The 22,032-nt window shown below is 34.1% G+C and overlaps 1 protein-coding gene across 9 annotated transcripts in view; it reads right to left on the bottom strand.

The window, feature by feature from the left end:
• Positions 1-22,032, bottom strand: part of LOC118200074 (cyclic GMP-AMP synthase-like receptor) — a 66,597-nt gene that overhangs the window by 19,096 nt on the left and 25,469 nt on the right. For 8 of the 9 annotated variants that reach the window (XM_085819087.1, XM_085819100.1, XM_085819105.1 and 5 more), the window contains 3 exons: positions 20,658-20,864; positions 13,537-13,701; positions 2,703-2,858 (listed from right to left, as the gene is read on the bottom strand). In XM_085819087.1, the coding sequence (XP_085675213.1) occupies positions 2,703-2,858; positions 13,537-13,701; positions 20,658-20,864 (528 nt within the window). The remainder of the gene's footprint in view (positions 1-2,702; positions 2,859-13,536; positions 13,702-20,657; positions 20,865-22,032) is intronic. The other variant, XM_085819110.1, reaches the window with a different exon arrangement.

Genomic DNA, 22,032 nt, shown 5'->3' with positions numbered 1-22,032 from the left:
AGACATTCTCCACAATGTAAGAAACTGAGTGTTACTACAATGGAAACATTTTTCATTTTATCACATTTTTCTGAAATTTTTTAGAATTGTGGGTGTTTAAATTTGCCTTGAAATCTTACTAAACTTTCCAAGCTTCAGTGTCTAAAATCCTAAAGAAAAACTATGAATTCTGTAACAGCAAAAATCCAGAAATGTTTTTAGAAAAAAATCGGAAGGAAAAAGTGAGAAATTAATTTTATAGAGACAACTGATGCATATTCTGAGAATTCTGATCATTCTGCAAAATGGGAAAAATTCTTACCATGAAAAAATTAAAAAGACATTTTTAATTAATTACATAGTTATTTTGCTTTTGCTAAAAACTGTTTCATAAACTGTGCTTTATAGCATTATTCCTTGCTTATTTTTCAGATTAAAAAAAATTGTATAATATGTGGCCAAAATTGAACTTTGTAATATGACAGTGAAAAATAAAAATGCTTTATTTTAATGTTATTTCTTAAATATAATTCCAATATATTACCATTATTTTAATGAAATTTATCAATGTTAGAATGTTCTAAAAAAATCGTCAATTTTCCAGATCTCGGAATTAAAAATTTTCTATAGAAACCGATCTTAAAATTGCCAAGTTTAGAACCGTTTAATAAAAGAATTCACATCCCTAAAAGTGGAAAGTTGTTTGAGAGCTCTTTATTACAAAAAATGAAATAATTTTGAAATGCTTATGTTTCACTTCTTGCTCAGGAACTCGAGTATCCCACCATTATTTATATTACAAATAGGAACAAATAACTCATGAACCCATTCAAAAAATAGCCATATTTGTCAGTGAATCGCCAAAAATATTCCTGCAAAATGTTAATTCACACCCAAAACGGCAGTCGTGAAAACAGACAGAAATTTCAGATGATTAAAATTAAGGACCTTCTGCTGATTTTGGCCAAAATTAAGGACTTTTAAAGACCAAATATCAATTCCAAAAAACTTAAGGACTTTTAAGGACCGTATGATCCCTGTTTTAACAGTTAACAGTAGGCACAATCTTCAGCGTCTTGGCTGCAATGAATTCAGATTAGGAGGATTACACACAACAACGGCATACACATTTCATTTTGAAACTGTGCCACATGAGTAAAGGAGAAATATAAAGTTTTCATACATCTCATATTTCTTTTCTTCTCTTGTGAACCAAATACAAAATTTAGAGATATATTCATAAGAGCTACAGATATGGATGCTGCATGTAGGAATTAGTATTACACACTAAATTTGCACCAAAATATCCTATAAACAAGATTTATATTTTCAAAAATGATTACGCAGCACCAGTGGCTGAGGTTGAATACTAGGCTTAAAACTGTTGAATACTAGTAGTTCAGCCAGGATTCGAGCTCAGGCAAATGGGCTGACTGCATGATTAATTTTCATGATTTTCGCCATGTATAATGTGAATGCGAGTCATTTTCTCCTTGTAAGTCTTCTAAAGAAAGACATTGAGGGAAACAAATAGCCCTAGAGTGCTTTGCCATGCTCAAATAACCAAATTCAGTATAACTTAAAGGATTTTAAAGCAAATATGAATATGAAGTAAGATCTTACATCTTCTCAAAATATGTAAGAATGGTGAGGCTAAACATTATATATGTAATAAAATGAAACCATGAATTATTAATAATGCAAAAACTAAAAATGGTCACCTCTACCTCTTTTTTTGGCTTCCTTCCAAAAGATAGAGCATTAACGAGAAAGGAAATAAATATTTAATCTTTGTAGAAGAATTTGGAATAGATTCTAGGGTTTCTGAATGCTCAGAAGAACCAAGAGTCACAGGCAGTGGCAAGATTTAGTTGACCAGATGATGAAACACAAACAAATCCAACAAATTTGCCTTTATTATTATTTGTGTAATGAAACCTAAACTTTTTCTTTTTTTTGTGTGTGTGTTTTCTTCAACTTCAGAAATCCTATTCAAGTTTCAGCAGAATAAAATCTTTATCCTTCAAGGATATTTTTCTCTTTCAGATTCACTTTCATCTAAATGTAAAAATGTACAATTTCTTCATTTGCAAGATCTTTACTTGCTCATCTGAATGTTGAAGAAAACTGAAATAATATTACCCTCTATTTCAGGCTCATCATCAGCTGATCAGTAATGCCACTCAAGTCACTAGTTCGATCTGGGCTTACCATCAAGCAAACAGGTTGGTTGGCATGGGAATTCTCATGGTCAGAGCCCATGAATACTTTTGCATAATCAAATAAAAAAAAGCAACCATCTATTTCATACATTCTCTCTTTTGCCTCTGATCGCATGCACAGCAAGCAGATGCTCGTTTTCATATAAAAATAATCAGTTGCTGGAAAGAGGGGTGAAAAAATGCAGATGTACTTACTTGCAAAATAACATTTTTTATAGAGCTGTTTTAAATGTTTCTTCTCGTTTTCCATATTGCTGTCAAAATGATGGCTGTTTTAATCACACAAAACATTTTTTCAATTTAATCAGTACACAAAATACTTTTTTCCCTTTTCAAACTGAATACAGTCTTATAGAAATGTGTACATATATATCACATATAGCTAGGAAAAGCTTTAAATCATCAGTAGCTACAGCCCACAAATAAAGAGGTAGTGCTCAAAAGTAAATTATAAACTGTGAAAATTATGGTAGGAATCCTTATAGTGTTAAAGGAACTTACCTTAATCAATTTAATAATAGGCTTTGCACATTGTTTATTATGCAACACACTTCTTTCAATTTCTGGAAAATCTAATCTCCATGAAATATTACAATCCGATTCACTCATTGGGACTTCTCCAGCACATTGTTTTGGAATAAAGAAGCATATTTTTTTCTGAAATAAAAATTCATCAATTTTGTTAATGTTATAAAATAATTTACATAATATACATATTCTGAGCATTAAAAAGTAAACAAAATTAGCATAAAATGCAGTTCAAGCTTTCAAAATTCAGATAATTTAGTTTCTTTGGGAATAGATATTTGACTAAACACAAGTAGTCATAAGAAATCAACAGACCACTGCTAGTACTCTTTTACTAGATTTAGTAACATTTTATAAATTTTTAATATTCTAGTTTGCTATATGACCTACCTATTTCTTTCTTCCTATGCAGGGTGAATCTGAAAAAGTTGACAAAACTTTACCGGGTGATAGAATGCAGCTATACAAGCAATATTCTTCATAGAAATTTTGGGTGGAACGCAAACGGCAAGCCGCTAGGTGGCACTGCTAATGGTATAAAAAATGGTCAATTGTCGCACCCTATTTTGTGCCATCTTCTAATCTGTCTTCCTGGACCAACTGTTCAGTACTCATTCTACCTGAAGCGCCCTTCTATGGCGCTTCTAAAGTTCTGATAGAACACAGCATGAATTACTCATGCCAATTTTGGTATACAGTGAAATTGGAGTTGGACCCAGCAATATTTTCTACCATAGATTGCCGAGAGGGTGGCTGGAATGCAGTTTCACCCATGAGGATGTTTTTAATACCTACAACTCGCACACCTGGATACACTACAAACCCACATGTCATCATTCATTCCAGCAATGGTTTTTCAATAAATATTTGAGCAGGGATTCTTCATAACCATTTGGATAGCCCACGTATGTAGTTGCAGGTCGAGAATGGTTATAGCATGACGATGCATCTGCACACTTCAGCTTGGATGTGTGGAATGCTTTAGATGCAAAATTCCCAGGTTGATGAATCGGTTGAGGTGGTTCCTTAGCTTGGCCACCAAGACCCCCAGATCTCTTATGTTTGGATTTTTACCTCTGGCATCAAATGAAAAGCTTAATCTACAAGTACCTATTTGAAATCAATATGGATCTAGTCACCACGCTCGCTGTTGCTGTGGCGATACTCGGGAAATGCGGGGTGTCTTCGCAAACGTGTGTCAGTAGATATTGCTGCAGGTGTGAAGCCTGCATTACAGCTGGCAGAAATTATTTTCAGCGAGCTTTTTGAGAAGATACATCAATCATATTCTTCTATATAAAATGTTTTTCGAAGTATCTCCTCTCAATCTTGTGTTAGTTCTTTAAATGAGACAGTTGAAAAAGTACTTTTTAGCTTCTCACTTCTTGCATTCTGACCATACAGTCTATGATGAATACTGCTTGTACAGTTGCATTCTATCACACTGCAAAGTTTTCCCCACTTTTCCGGATTTACCCTGTTGATAACAGTAAAAAAATTAAAACAGAGTTCAACATATGAATTTATTTAGGTTTATTCATAAAGAAGTTACTGACATGCTTTTTGAAAGATGACACTAAAGATGTAAACTCCACGCCATTCACACAATACTTAATCGCAAAATCTCGGAGCTAAGGTCTAATAAATATTTGGGGGGGGGGACACAAAATTTCATTCTCATGACGAAAGACAATACCTTGAAAATTGGTCAGTTCTAGGCATTTTGCTTCAATTTCTGCTTTTAAAACCACCATTTGGGAACAGTACTTTCACAAATTTATAGTCTGATTTGGTGGCAATAATCATACAATTCCTTTGAAGTCCCACCATATGTACAGCATTACTTTTTTTGGATGCAGCTTCCCTCTCGATGTCACTAAAACAGGTTCTTTTAGATGAAACCATGATATTTTTTTCCTAACATTATTGCATGAATCCATTTCTAATCTTCAAAAATGAGCTAATTAAAAAAGAAGCTTTACTTTTTTCCAGCAAAAAATCCTACACTAAAACTTGGACAAGTATACACTCTTTTGCAAAAAAATTGAAGCACCAAGAAGGACTTTTGCGATTGTGACGAAATTTGGTATGCAAATGATCAAAGTTTCAAGGCAAATGAACAGGAATTGCGATCATAGCACACATGATATCGAAGACTTTACAGACAACTAAACAACATCGAACGTAGTCACATCATAAGGTTGCATGAAGCTGAGAGGTCATACCAAGCAATAGGCCACCACCTGCAGCGTACAGACACAGTAGTGCAAAGATGTTGGCAGCAATGGTTGCTACAAGGACATTGCTGATGAAATGAAGGCTCTGGAAGGTCAAGGAGAACAAATGTGAGGCAAGACATGATGATTGTTCGCCAGGCCTGAACTGTCCCAAAGGTATCATTGTCAACTATTCAATGCATTACAGCTACATCTATATATCCTGTGGTACCGTCCACCATCTCACGGCGCTTGTCTGTGGCGGAGTTACGCTCACAAAGACCCTTTAAGACGTTTGCCTTTGACCCCACAACATCGGCAGAGTCCTCTGGAGTGGTGTAGCCGAACATCCTGGCTGTCATCATATAGTATTCAGCGATGAATCCCGCTTCACTCTTGAAGCAGATGACCACCGTGTTCATGTCTGGAGAGGATGGAGCCAGCGGTCCCAATCAGCCTTTGCTTTACAAAGGCATACAGCCACATCGCCTGGTGTGATGGTGTGGGGTGCTATTTCTTATGACAGCAGGTCATCTTTAGCCATCCTCCATACATCGTTAACAGCTCAACTATATGTTGATACTATCCTGTGGCGGGTTGCATTACCCTTCATGGCACGTCATCCTAGGGCCATTTTCTACAAGAATAATGACAGGCCACATACCGCTCGCACATCTCTGGACTGTCTCCGTGCAGTTGATACTCTTCTTTGGCCAGCAAGGTCACCAGATCTTTCACCAATCGAGGATATCTCGGACATTGTAGGCCGCTTGATTCGGGTATCACAAAATATCGCAGATCTGGAGCGACAACTGATGAATGCCTGACAGAATGTGTTGCAGGATGAGATTAGGAGACTCTGCACCTCCATGCCACTACGAATTCAAGCATGCATTGCCGCCAGGGGCAGTTCGACCAACTACTAATTTGAACACTCAATGGGTGATTGTGAGCCGTGAACAGGTACTATGACCTTGATTTTCTAATCATTTTATTATCTGTGTATGAGCTATACACATATTTAATTTCATCAAAAACAACCACTTCCTTCGTGGTGTTTCGATTTTTTTGCAAAAGAGTATATTCTGCTCTGTTAAAGTGCTTTTATAAGAAAAATAAAGTAGTTTATATGGGGCCCCCACACATCACAACAGCTTGCATACCCAACCTTCTTCAAATAATCATGCACTGTTCTTTTCGGAGTATTCACACTGTCTCAAAGTTCCTAAACTGTAAAATTTAGATTTTTAGTGGTACTTCTTTTTAAAATTATTCCTTATTGGTCGTCCAGAGTGGGCATCGTTTTCAAAGCTGAAATTTCCACACTTAATCCTTTGACGCGTAGTATTTGCGTCCTGAAAAAAACCAATTTTCGAATTTTTTTCTTCTCTTTCTTCCGAAATTTTTGAGTGAAAATCAATTGATTACTGATCTTTTACCTCTAAATAACACAAAATGACTGCAGAATCATACATGTTTTAAGTCTTAGTACTTGAAATCGGATGCCTTTTAAAATTCGTTCTCAATGAGAAAAAATAACTTCCTTTTATTAATATAAACAATTTTAAATTTCAAAAGTTATTCATTGCATATCATGATTTCTATGATAAACAATAAAAAATAGCAATAATTAAACTGCATATATATATTAAAAAAACCCTCTATATGTATGGCATTTGCTTTGTGGTTTCAGGGTGCGACCACTGCACCTCTAAAGCATTGTCACAATGCTTTAGAGCAGGGGGTCTCCAAACTACGGCCCGAGGGCCACATCCGGCCCACGCACAGATTTTGTTCGGCCCGCGGAGAGCTAGCATACTTGAAAACTCCTTTTAGAGAACATATTTTTTATAGCAAATTAATTTTAGTTTACTGAATGAAGTATTCTAATTTTATGTTGAATAATTATTAATATGACATCTACATTGATATGGTCATGGGCTAACTACTCATAACATTATTGTAGGCTTATTGTTATTGTTTTTGTGATAAGTTGGATAAAGAAACACAGAATTGTAAAGAGTAAAGACATGTATAATATGCAGAAAATTTAACTTCAGTATATAATAACTAACAAATTATTGAAATGAATCCAACTAACATTTTATACATTTTAAATAAAATCATAACTTATAACAAGCATAATGACATATGAAATGCTAATGAGATTTATGTAATTGAGATTTTCCACTGACAATAGTTTGTAGTTGTGGACTAATTTTACTTGTACCAATTATTAAAAGAGATTTAAGATGCTCATCAGTTAATTTAGATCTGTAAACATTTTTTGTGTACTTCATTTTGGAGAAGGTCTTCTCACACAAATAAGTAGTACCAAAAACAGAAAACAGCCCACGAGCAAATTTATGCAAATTATCAAATTGTGTCAGTGGAAGACTCTCATAAAATTCCAACAAAGATGAGTTTTGATATTTGTTCTTAATTATATGCACTGTAGATCAATCATTTCCATTTGAAGTTCCGGGGTTAGGGTTTCAATGTCAGTATCAAAAGGATTCTGAAAAATCTTAATTTGATTCGCAATGGCATCAAAGTCCGAGAAACGAGTATCAAAATTTATTTTCAAAGCACTCAAAGTTTCGATTGCAAAATCGATAGGAAACTCAGTCTCAGTGGTGTGGCTGAATATTTCACATGTTTTAAAATGTGAAAAACATTTACTTCATAGTTGTGATTGAAACAGTATCAATTTCTTCTGGAATGATTTGATGTTAGTGTATAAATCAGGAAGATGCTGGTTTTCTCCTTGCAATCTCAAATTCAGTTCGTTCACATGTTTTGTCAAATCAACATAGAATGCTACCTTCCACAGCCATGCGTTGTTTTGTAATTCAGTAAGAGGGCAATGTTTTTCATTCAAAAAAATTTCGATCACTGCTCGAAGTTCAAAAAAGCGCTGAAGGACTTTCCCACAACTAAGCCAACGTACGGCAGTATGATAAGGTAAGTCATTTACTCCAATCTCTTCAATAAATTGTCGGAATTGTCGGTGATTCAGCCCAAAAGATCTGATAAAATTAACAGTTGATATGACTGGTTTCAGAACTTCAGACATATCCAAACATTTTCCGCACAAAGACTGTTGATGAATGATACAATGTAAGACTAATGGTTTTGAACCACCGTCATTTTCTACAGCCTTTGACACAAGAGCGACCACTCCTTTATCTTTCCCACTCATGTTTTTGCCTCCATCAGTTGTAATACATTTGAAGTTTTTCCATCGAAGGTTCTTTTGATTAATGGCCATTTCAACTCCTTTAAAAATATATGTACCAGTAGTTGTGCCATGAATACTATACATATCAAGAAGTTCTTCATGCACTTCATAGCTTTTATCTACTCCTCAAATATAAATCAACACCTGAGCAGTATCTGACACATCCGTTGACTCATCCAAGGCCAAAGAAAACCACTCAACATGTCCATTTTTGTCGAACAGTTGAGAGGATATATTTTCAGCGATGTTTTCTACCCTTCGAGCCACAGTGTTTGCTGACATACTGACAGTTTTTAATAAATTTACCTTTTCAGGGCATATTTCTCCGGCTACTGCAATTATGCATTCTTTGATAATTTCTCCATCGGTGAATGGTTTTCCACGTTTTGCGATTTCAAGAGCCACACGAAAGCTGGCACGAGTTGCAACCTCTTGTTCAATTTTGAGTTTTGTAAATGAAGATTGCTGCGATTTCAATCCGCACTTCATAGCTTCGAATTTTTCTGTCCGCAAACTTCCTGTATATTTTGAGTAATTTTGAAAATGTTTTGTTTCATAATGATGTTTAATGTTATATTCTTTGAGAACAGCTATGCTTTCATTGCAAATCAAACATAGTGCCTTGTTACTGGACTCGATTACGAAATACTGAATGTTCCACTGATCTTTGAATTTTCTGCATTCACTATCAATTTTTTGCTTCTTTTCCATACTACTAAATCACACACAAAAGCAACAATTCAAATCAAAATACTGTTACAAAGATGTCTTAAACTTAAACACGCACAAACACGTTTTAAGGAGGTACACACTATTTTATTTCACAACAGTGTCATAGGAACTGACTTCTGTATGTGCTATTAGCGCCATCTGTTAGCGATAGAAGGTACTACCTATTTCCGCTGGTGGACCGACATCCGTCCACCAGATGTCGTGTCACGTTACTCCTCACGGCTCGTACTCTACAACTAATCTAGAAATTACAGATAATGACAGGAAAATTAATAATATGCAGTGTTGCCGTTTTGCGGACTTTAGTCTGATTTGCAGCCTTTTTTAAACGTTGCGTACTTTTTCGGACTTTTTTTTTCATCAGTGGACTATTTCACTTTTTACCACCGGCAACAATGATAATATGGTTTTGGCCCTCGGAACATACTGGAGTAATCAGTATGGCCCTAAGGCTGGAAAGTTTGGAGACCTCTGCTCTAGAGGCTCGGTGGTCGCCCCTTGAAACCACTGATATTTACAATGGTGTTTGCTTGCTTCTCAAATAAGAATGTTTATTTTTACCTGGATATAGATAAGGGGTTTTGAAACCACAGAGTTATTTTATTACTAAACAATACATGCACCTGCCAAGTAAAAAGGTCTTTCCAGAGACTTTTCTCTGACCTCAACACACTTGCTCCCCAAGCTAGTATTGTGATTTTATAAATTATTTCTTGTGGTTTAAATTTAATGTAAATATACTTTGCTGTAATTAAAAATAGAAATCGCTTAAAGTTTTATTTAAATTAAAAATATTTTGGGACGAAATACGAACAAAATAAGTATGAATGGGAAACGAATGATCCGTATCAAAGCCAAAAAGACTAAGCCCCCTTCCCATTAACATAAAAAAAACTACAAATTTCATGTGCCAAATGAAAAGAAACTAAATAATGCTGGATATATACCAGTGAAATTTAGATCCAATCAGTGTACATTTTGTAGCACAAGGAAGAAACCTCATAGAAGAAGATACATGTGCGAAACGTGCAATGTGGGCATGCATGTAACAAAAACACAAAACGTGCTTTGAACAGTGTCACAAAAAGTAAAGTATTTGTTCTGTGGAAAAAAAAAAAAAAAAAAAAGGAGTCTTTTTTTTAATCCTTATTTTACTGAGTTTTTTAATCCCTGTAGCCAAACGTCCTTATTATGTAGGTACTTATACTTTCACTGCTATAAAATAATTACATAAATGTTTATTTTTTAATTTTTTGACGATTTACTTTGTAAAATAATGTAAAAAATATATATTATACAATTCCTATATGCATTTTTTTAAAATTCGTAAATTTCGTCATTTATTGAAAATGCGCACGGAGAAAGGTAAGTTTTTTTCCCCCTGCTACCTAGGTAAGTTTCAAAGTTCTAGACGCGTGGTGGTTTCACAGTGCAACCACTACACAAAAAACAATGGGCAAGAGTAGATTTTTTTAAATTCATATATTATTTGTCTCTAGAATCATAATATTCAATTTCTAGAGTTTTTAGTTAAAAAAATTATAAAAATAATATCGTGCGCGTCAACGGGTTAAACATCTCAAACCATCTTCAAACTGTGTAATCAGAAACAGCACTTTTTTCACATACAGCAGAAATTTTATAAGCACTTTGACTAGCACTCTTTTTTTCTCGTAAGCATAATCTGACGAAAATGAGGTTTTGGGTTCTACGTTCTTAGTACTCAGCTGAAAAAAGAAAATTAGGCCATAAAACATATTAGAATTATGCAAAGTGAACAGAAAAGACCATACTTAAATATGAAAGTTACTCTATATCAGAAATAAAAAATTAAAAGAAAGCATGCTTTGATTTGAAAAACCACAGAACTTTTGGGATAAGATTGTATAAGATTCTAACTCGGATAAGATTGTATTTTTGAGGCTTTTCATTATAGTTGCTGACGTTTAAATTGTTATGCCAGTGAGAAGTTTCAGCCAGCTTCACGTTGAATCATTTGTGCAGCCCTAGGTTACTAGACTTAATTTTAAATTTGAATTTACTGTTATGTTAAGCTACATTATAAGGTATTTCTCCCGCCTTCTTAGCAAGCTTTATGGTGTAGTGGTCTGCGGTCCGATTGCTGGCAAAGACATTGCTAACTTTTCATCCTTCCTGCTTCCAAAAAATAACTAATGTCTCTACAGTGGCGCCTGAGCTAAAAGGGTGTTGGATGATAATTCTCCTCACCCAGGATTTGTCGATTAAGTCCCCTAAAAACTCCAGTCGCCCTTTAAAAGGGGGAGTATATAAGGTATTTCTCCCGCCTTCTTAGCGCCCCTCCGTGGTGTAGTGGTCTGCATGCTCAGCGTGTAATTGAGAGGTCCGCAGTTCTAATCCCGGCTAAGGCATTGCTTTCATCCTTCCTATTTCCAAAACATACCTCATGTCTCTACAACATCAGTTGGCTGATTTGTCAAGTATGAGGTGTGTATTTATGTTCCAGTTCTGATTTAATAAAAGTTTGTTAAACCTTGTTCAGACTCAGAAGTTCTTTTTCAGACACAGCAATAATTTGCACTTTGGCTGACAGAGTATGGACTTAATTTATACTACCTAAGAACACCAAACTCTATAAGGTTTAACAGTGAGAAAAATGAGATGATAGATGCACTCATAAAACTGATTGCTACAATAGATTTAAGTGCAGGTTTGATAAGTTTATCTCTTTGAGCACATAGTGGTGCATCATGGACATGGCTTAGGCTCATTCTCTGTGCTGGAAATGCATCACACCATGGTACCTAAAATGTATCATGAGCAAAGAAGGATAGAAATAGTGGGAACAAAAGTTTAGGCTGTGTTCCAAAGTGGTGGGAGTAAAACATTATGAACGATAAGCTGAGAACATTCTGCATGTCAGCCTAACACTGACTGCTACAATAGATGTGAAGAAGTGCAGGTTTGATAAGTTTATCTCATTGAGCACTAGTGGTGCATCATAGACATGGCTTAGGCTCATTCCCTGTATTCGAAATGCATCACAATAAGGTACCTAAAATGTATCATGAGCAAAGAAGGATAGAAATAGTGGGAACAAAAGTTTAGGCTGTGTTCCAAAGTGGTGGGAGTAAAACATTATGAACGATAAGCTGAGAACATTCTGCATGTCAGCCTAACACTGACTGCTACAATAGATGTGAAGAAGTGCAGGTTTGATAAGTTTATCCCATTGAGCACTAGTGGTGCATCATAGACATGGCTTAGGCTCATTCCCTGTATTCGAAATACATCACAATAAGGTACCTAAAATGTATCATGAGCAAAGAAGGATAGAAATAGTGGGAACAAAAGTTTAGGCTGTGTTCCAAAGTGGTGGGAGTAAAACATTATGAACAATAAGCAGAGAACATTCTGCATGATAAAAAGATTCATAATCATGCCTACGATAAAAACTTTCACCAGTCGTCACTACTTAGTTCTACAATGCAGCAGATGCAGAATTGAAATACCAAATGCAGTTTTATGCTCAGGCCATGATACAAGTGAAAAAAAATTTGACAACTGCTAAGGCTATATAAAATCTTGGAACATTTCTTAGCTTTTAAAAGCATTTTGATGTACTAAAGATTTGAGTTATACATTTTTGCAGTCTGAGTATTCTTTTTTTCAGTGCTACTGTGTATTATCTAGTGGGCAAGTGACTGCCTTGTTTCCTCTACAAGCAAGAATTAATATCATCGATTATCTATCTGCCAACCAATTAGCTTTGTTAAGTCAAATATTTAATCCAGTTTTATGCTGCAGAATTAATTTACAGTTTTATGACATTAGGGTAAATTTATATTTCTGTTTATGAAATGTAAGAGTCATTTAAACTACAACAGAAAATTAAATTACAGCAGAAAATCAGTAAAATAATATGCAACCACCTTAGTAAAAGTTGCCAAATTTTCAGATTGTGCCAAACTCTGGCAACCATGCACATAACCATTCTTAAGGCAATGATGCTCATAACAGGCTTCAAATCAAGCAACTTCACCACTTTGTTTGTCTTCTTTTTGATGTATTCAAAGTTTTTATACAAAAATTGTGATATTTTTTGACTTAAACTTAATTTTAAATATGCAATTATGGAATTTGCCAGTAATGGAAAAACAGGAATACAGAATCTTTAAAGGGAACCATGGGCAGATGTGTTTAGTAGATAGCTGGTGTTGTTGAGGTTTGCCTGATGATGAGTCTCCACAATACTCTGATTTTTTTTTTTAAAAGTGAAAACAGATCACTATGTACCTGGACAGAATAGTGAAAAACAAAAATTACACAAAAATTTGGAGAAGAATGTAAGTGTTTTATTTGTTAATGTACCATGTAATCCTTATCCAGTAATTAAAATTCATCTTTTAAATAGCTAAAGCAAAGTTTGTTTTCACATGTTGATGATCTTTGCCAATTTATGACAAACATCAATAGCTTGGGAATCTTTTTAAAAAAAGTCATGAAAAGCCCCAACTTGCATCCAATAAGTAACTTTTACCCTCACATCTGTAAAAAATCGGAAAACTGTAATAAGGTGGTTTCATTTATATACAAGTATGGCTTTAAATAAAAACAGGTTCAATATTGATATACTCACAGCACATGAGATTTTGGGATATTTCTGAAAAATTTGTGCAATAGGTGTGTCACTTAGCTGCTGATGATCAAACTGAAAAACTGGAACTAAATCAATATTTATAATAGTCGATGAGTAAGTCTCAATTTCCACTGTTCTAGCTGGCCCACTTTTATGATTTTTTACCTAATGAGAAAGAAAGGAAATTTAGGAACCAAATCAAATAAGTTAATTACAGCATAAAAATTAGAATAATAGAAGTATAAGAAAATAAACAGAATGGAAGAACAGAGGGAACATAAGCTACATCAGTTTCATATACAGTACAAAGTCTGACATCCAGATTCTCGGGACTCCCGCGATTCCAGATATTAGAACATCAGTTTAAATCTAGTAAGATAGCATGTAGCAATAATAAAAACATAAAATCATGATTTATGAAATAATGACTCATTTATGATCTAAAGGATATCAAAATTTAATATTTATTTGTTTACTTTATTAAACATTTCTTTCAATGTAAGTTGTTTAATCTCTTTAATTCTTCATAATTTCTTGTTTAGTTACATTGTTAAAATTTTGTAATTGCTGTGTTGAGAATTCTGACTAACTTGTCAAGCAAAATGTTTTGTTTTCAGTAACCTCTTTGTCACTTTATTCACTATCGGTAGTGGTATTTTCTGGATCTAGAACCGTACAACAGATTTTTGCCATCCATTAATTGACATATGATTAAGCAGCATTGTCATCCCAATGAAAATTTCACCTTTAGTGTGCAATATCCAAAAGCCTTTAAAGTTCGCGGCTATCATCATAAAATTTAGCTATCGTTCACTATACATATTTGGCTATGTGTTGCGAGGTTGGTGACTAACGACAAGTTGTTCCACTAAATTTTATTGTGCTTCTATCGCGCTCTGAGACAATTAAGCCTGAATTGTATTAGTTAAGTTATTTACTTCTATCGTGCATTGAGCAATTAAGCCTGAATTGCAATAGTTTAGTTATTTATTATACTTATGTCTATTTCTTGTTATACTTATGTCTATTTCTTGTTGGCTGCCGTGCACATTTTACGTGGTTTGCCCACGGCACCAATATGATTTTTTTTTATTCTGCAATGTATATTACGTTGAAATATTATCTACAGAAGATGAGTTATACAGTCAAAAGTCGTTAATCCGGACTTCAAAGCTACAAACTTTCTGCGCATGTGTCAATGCATAATGCGTTAACACATGCACATATGAGTGTGCGCATGCGAATAATAGGTTTACGCATGCACGTTTAAAGTATAACGGACGTATACTTTAAACGTGCATGCATAAACCTAAGCTAAAATTATCTAATTATCTATTTCAGTTAATGTTGCAGACTGCGTTGTTCTTTAATCTTCGAATTGGATCTAGCTTATTATTTTTTGCAGACTGTTAGAGCAATTTTATAAAAGTAAGCTTGAACTTTCGATTATGCCAAATAGAATTTCCGATTCTGGAGCTGCCAAAGGATCTACAAAGCGAAAGTATGTTTCGATGTCCATCAAACAAAAAGTGGAATTGCTGCAAAAAATGGATAAAGGCATATCCTTTGTTTCTCTAATCATTCCGAAATCTGTTTATCAATTTCACGCTGCTCTGCGGGGGGGGGGGGAGGAAACGCGGCCTCGGTGCGCAATGAATTGCAAGTTGATCTGTCAGCACTATCCTTATCTTCAGGGCAGATGTTTTTATTTTATTTGGCTTATAATTCTTACAAAATGTAGTATTTCATCTCAATGTACTCAGTCTTTGTGATTTAAATCAAATTCCTCGTCATTATAATTCACTTCCAATACTGAAGAAAATGACACAGAGGTTATTGAAAACGAAAAAATTTCGATTGTCAAATTAGTCGGTATTCTCGACACAGCAATTATAAGACTTGAACAGCGGAACTTTGTAAACTGAACAAGAAATTATGTCTGTTTATAGAAGTAAAGAGAAAGTATTATCACATAAAACGAAGCAACTTAAACAACCTACATTGAAAGAAATGTTTAAAGTAAACAAATGAATATTAAGCTTTTTTTTTTTTTTTGTAAATTTTGATACCCTTTAGATCATAATTGTTTTTTATTTCATAAGTTACGGTTTCAGATTTTTAATTTTATAATTTCTACATGCCATCTTACCAGATTTAAACTGATGATCTATAATCCGGAAAAATTGATAATACAAACTCGCCGAAGTCCCGACGAGTCCAGATTAAAGACTTTTGACTGTATAAATGTGTTTAATGTATTTTTCATGGTGGGGGGGGGGGTCACCGGTGACCCCGAAGGCGCTGAAGTTAATTTTTGCAATTTATTATATTAGTTTTTATGATTTATTATTCTTCAAACCATTATAACGACAATGGTGTTATTTAAAAATTCATCAGTATCGATATTTACTCTAATTATGTATTTTTACTATTGGTCGCATTGTTGGTCACTGGTGACCCCCACAGCGCTGTAGCCAAATCGAGTGACGGCCACTGGTGACCTCCACTGCAATCAACATGTTAAGGCTTATCTGAGCCCTAAATAAATAAATTTCCACACATACTTAAGGCTTTTTGAGGACCAGCGCTAGATATCTTACCACCTGATGCAGTCTCTGTGGGGCCTACATTCTGCAACCAAGCACCTCTCTTTGTCTTCCCTAAATTCTGTCGCCCGGTGCGGCCTTACAAGCCATGGCACTGGTTCTGGGTTTATGTAAATAACAAATAAGTTATTCTTAATTCAAATAGCACTAAATGTAATCTTTTGGCCTCTCTATTTTTAGCATACGGAAAGAAATTTTTGTTAAATGTTTCCTCGTTAAAATTTTTAGCACATTTAACTTAAATCTGTAAACATCGCCAAGTGTAATGTCAACATAAAAGGATATCATACTCTTTATTATTCAATAACTAACATAAAAAAATTGCTTAGGTGTTGCTACATGAGCCGTTACTCAAGTTGTCATGTGTTGATAAACATGCGGTGATGAAAGCAAAATATAATAAATAATGATTCACCAGGTTGGCATCAAAATATTAGTAGGTGTAAAATCAACAATGTATCTATGTAGAGTGTTTCGGTTTGAGATATATGCCAAGCAGACACATAGAAACAGAGCTAAATTATTTATCAATCACGCATATTTATACTAAAATGATTAATTCTACAATAACAATGTATTTTATTTAGTGCCGAAGTGAAATTAAGAATTGGGATTCTCTGCATATTTTATTACGAGGGGGGAGGAAATCAAATTTGCATGCATAAAGCATCCCTCCAAAATCCTAAAGGGGGGAGAGGAGAATCAAATGCACATGGGTAAAGCACACAAAAAATAAATAAGTAAAATTAAAAAAAGTTGGTGGTTGCTTTGAGGTGTGGATTTTAGATCATTCCAAATATTGGACGTCCGGATTTCAGACTTTGTACTGCACATCATGTTAGTTTTTACTTCAGAAGAAAGTTGCTATTTCAAACTATTGAAATTTAGTTTTAGAAAATAAGATTTAATTAACATATTTATATATATATATATATATAAAAAAAAAAATCCACCAGTCACAAGGAACTTGGAAAACAACGCTCAGAAGTTTCGATTAAAATGTTTAATTAATATAAAATTACATATTCTATCAGCATCACGTAGGGGGGGCAAACAAACAAAAAAGGGGGGAGTTTAGAATATTTCTTTCGACAATTTTTGAATATTTCAGTGGCACACTGAAAATAACATTTAAACAGTTCAATAATACATTTCTTCTTTTACACAGTTTAATAATAAAGAGCAATGCATAATTTGTAAACTTTTGTTGAATGACTAACGTTTTTGCTGAATGACTAACTTTTTAGAACTTTTTTGCTAAATATTTAGAACACAATGAAGTTAAATGAAAGCACATGATTTCTCTCTTTTGCTACCGAATGTAATGTAATTTCATTTGTTACTGAATGTAATGTAATTTCTTTTGCTTCTGAATGGTATCAGCTATCTTCAGATGAGATAAAATTAATATTACAGTAATACTGAAAATTCCAAGAGGAGCTTGTGCAGCTGGCTGAGCTGGGGGAAAACCTATTAGGGACAATTATGATCTAGAAGTATAGCAGAATGTCTGCATAACAATATTCTAGATTCATACAATAACAATTGCCCAATTCGCACTAAGCAAAACCCCAATGTCCTTGGTGGAACGACTCTCTAGCAACTGAAAGGGCAGGAGTCAGAAAACTTTTCAATAAAGCAAATAAATATTGTGAATTGGATAATTATAGAAAAGCCATAACCAATTATTACAAATACATCAGAAAAAGTAAACAAGACTCCCGAAGGAAGTTCTGTGAAGAGATAGATTCTATCTCTGAAGGAGCTAGACTCCAAAGACTCCTTAAGAAAGGATAAACCAATTTTGGTTGGCACCCTAAAGGATGAGAACAGTAACTTTGTTAACACTGGTAAAGAAGTTATGGAAATCATGGCCCAAATCCACTTTTCAAGAGCTAGGGATGTATACAGCAACAAAGGTCAGCACTTCAATGGCTCCATAAAAAGAGTCACTAGAAGTCAATGTACCTATGCTAAAAATAACCTTTATCATAATAATGTTAATCCTATATCCATGTTCAAACCACTCAAAAGCCATGGACCTGATGGAATTATGCCCATCATTATCCAAACGGCAGAGGAAATCATTATCCCAATGCTGATTTGAATTTATTCAGCTAGACAGGCACTGGGATACATTCCAAAGATATGGCAGAGTTGTTTTCATTCCTAAACCTGGTAAAAATAACTATGATCAAGTTAAATCCTTCAGACCTATCAGGCTTTCTTAAAATTAGGGAGAAAATTATTGATAGGTATATTAGAGAATACTTGGGTAATTATAATTCCTTATGTAACCTAAAATTTGCCTATCAACCTGGCAAATCTACATAAACAGCATTACATCAGCTTGTTTCTAAGACTGAAGACACTCTGGATAGAAGAGAAATTGCCTTGGCCACCTCTCTTGACATACAGGGTGCCTTTAATAATCCCACCTTAATGCTTTAAGGAATATGGGCATAAACCATATTTTATGTACATGGATTGAGTCCCAGCTTTCGAATAGATTTATTCAAATGAACATCTTTGATGAATCACTTGAAAAAAAGACTGTCAGAGGCTGTTCACAAGGAGGTGTTCTATCACTATTACTCTGGAACCGAGTAGTAAATACACTCATCAAACACTTAAATGATATAGGCTGCTACTAAATACAAGGCTATGCAGATGACAGTGTCATATTCCTCCTTGATAAAGATTTCAACATAACTTGTCAAGTTATGCAAATTGCATTAATTTAAGTAAGTAAATTGTGCATAGAGAGGGATCTGAAGGTGAATCCACAGAAAACTAATCTTGTTCCATTCACATGTAAAAGAAGATGGGATGGTTATTTTACTTTAATAACTCTTTGACATACATATCAACATAACCTCTGAGGTGAAGTACTTAGGATTATACTGACCAAAAGTTTACCTGGATTAAACATGTAGATTATAAAATTAATCAAGCAAAAAAATGCATCATGATGTGTAGACACATGCTTGGTAAAAACGGAGGTTTTGCAGCCAAAAATGATGATTTGGATATATACTGCACTTATCAGACCTGCTATTACTTATGCCTCTGTGATCTGGTGGTGCAAGGTGGAGCAGAGAACTGTGAGGGACAGGCTAGGAAGTCTGCAAAGCTTGACCTGACTGTGTACAACAGGTGCAATGCCGTCAGCACCTACCAGAGCATTAGAGATCATATTAGATCTAACTTCCTTGGACATCTTCATTTGCAGAATTGCTAGAATGATTGATTACAGAATGTTGCAGCAAAATCAATGGTATGACAAGCTTACTGCTAAAGGTTATATCAGTATTACTAAGAAAATCTATGATCCTACTTTCATGATACATTCAGTCATTCAGACATCATGGAAATTATTTACATGTTTGACAGGCCATTCAAAGTAGTTTTTCCTACTAGGGATAAATGGAATGACAACATATTCAGTTTAAATACTGATGATCCCAAGACTGGAAGAACATGGTGTATCACCTAGAATTAATCTCTTTAGAGGTATTGGGAGTATATGCCATTGTCTTCCTGGCAGAGGTTCTCGCCATTAATAACTGTCTACAAACAAATATAAGAAAAGGCTACCACGGTATGCAGATTATAATTTTTAGTGAAGGACAAGCCTTTATACTCATTTCAAATTAAATCAAAGATTGTTTTGGAATGCAGAAACCTTCTAAGGGAACTGGCAACTAGAAACAAGGTAATCCTAATCTGGGTGACAGAACATAAGGGAACTGCAATGAAAAGGCAGATGAACTTGCAAAACAGGGATCATCTTTTAATTCAATAGGTGTGGGACCCTTTTGTGGTATCAATATAAAGACTGCAAAGAGTGCCCTCTTTAAATGGGAAGAACAGGAGATGAATAAAATTTGGCTTGATTCTTCTAGACAAAAATATGCTAAAAGTGTATCTATCAAACCTTCTGTTGAGATTGCATCTGAAATTTTTAGGTAACCAAGATTGAATATACAAATAATTGTGGGCTTCATCAAGGGACACTACTATTTCAGAAAACGTCTTCATACTATGAGACTTTTTCAACAAGACCCAATATGCAAGAAACTAGAACAAGATAACAACATGCCATATTATATATGATGTATGATGCACTGCCCTCATTTGCTTTATTTTAGGTACTCTCAGTACTAAAGAGTTACACTTGAGCTCTATTAAGAGGCTGCCAGACTAAATAAACAAAGCAGGTGACCCAAACAAATGGAGCTACAAAGCATTGGGCTTGGGTGTGTTTGGTACAAAATGCTATTTCACAGAGGTATCTGATAAATCCAACCTGAAGAAGATACAGAAGTTCAGAGGACTAATAACAGAGATTTCATAAGAGAAACTGGCATATATTTATATATGGGGAAATCTATGAAAATGGTAGCTACAGTTCATGGTAGCTACTACCAACTAAAGTTCATGGCACGTGCAACAACCTAACATTGGAACTGATGTTGGAAATGTATTTCACCATAAAAAGTCATATGGACTTACTTGCTTTATATCATCTTTGAACACCAGTTTGCTCAAAAATCGATCAAGAAGGCTTTGAAACCAAGATGTTATTTTAACTGGTTCAAGATAACAGTCTACAGAATTTGAATTCAAGAATTTTAAAATATCAATCTTATTCTCAGGAAGCTCACTTTTCACTTCCCATTTAATCTTTGCAAATGCCAGAGTACTGTCGAAAAACTCTACCTGTTGAAAATATTTTCTTAATATTAGTAAAATTTATATAAAAAAATTCAACAATAAACTTAATTATTCTAACAGAGATAACAAGAAAGAAAAGAATGATTAGAGAAAATAATAATTAGAATCATAAATATATTACATTTTAAAAAACAAATAGTATGAGCAAAGAAAGACACTTTGGTTTAAAATATATAAATAAAAACTCAGCCAGAAACATTCAGAAATAATAAATCAGAAAAAGTAAGTAACACTACATTGTAAAAAGCATGACATACAATACATTAACTTAAAAATGAACAAAATTATCCTGTAATGTTAGAAAAAAATATTTCTGGAATAAAAACCATAATTCTTATATGAAAGCTAAAAGGAGAATTTCTGCTGTAGAATGCAAAGCAAATGGGGGGGGGGGAGTTATTTTAACAACAGGTATAAGAATATTTTTTCAAATACTAAGTACAAGAAAAACTACGAAACAAAATTTATGAGAATTAGCACTACAAAAAACACCAAGTAAAACAATTTTCACAAATTAATATTTATATGAGAAAATTAGTAGTATTTATGTACAATAAAGTATACTGACTATAAGTAAGTAGTAAGTAAGTTTTATATACTATAAAGTGAAAGAACAAGAACTCAATTTAATTAGTTGCTACAATAACACATAATGGGAAATTTTTGAAATACAGTAAAAGTTCAATAATCTGACAAATCCGAGACTTCAAAATAAATGCTGAATTATCAGCCCAAGATAATATGGAAAAGCAGCTTTGTAAATATAAGTTAACCTATTGTACAAATGCTAAAGTTAAACAAAACAGTACATAAAATAACTCTACAAATGCATTTAACGACAGAAACCGGAAGATAAACTATGAAATATATATCATTTATTATTCGTAATCATCTTGTGCTTTGGAATCAAATGTCTACTATCTTCTTAAAACATCACTGAGGAGAAATGAAAACTTATTACTTCTTCAATGCTTTGTGCCTATTATGCTTCATACATTTCCCAAATGTACAGAAGGTGTTTACACATTTTTAGAAAGATTTCAAAGCCATTTAATTTATGTTTAAAGTATAAAGAGTATTCTAAATGCTCAGTCTGATAGCATTTTTTCTGGACTATAAGCCTGCATCATGATTTCCATGATAGGAACGCTTT

The sequence above is a fragment of the Stegodyphus dumicola genome, chromosome 1 (assembly GCF_044657685.1).
Source record: "Stegodyphus dumicola isolate Sdum_Otavi_A_Nest chromosome 1, ASM4465768v1".
NCBI lineage: Eukaryota > Metazoa > Arthropoda > Arachnida > Araneae > Eresidae > Stegodyphus > Stegodyphus dumicola.
Note: the sequence above shows the minus strand (reverse complement) of the source record. Positions and strands in the feature narration are given on the sequence as shown.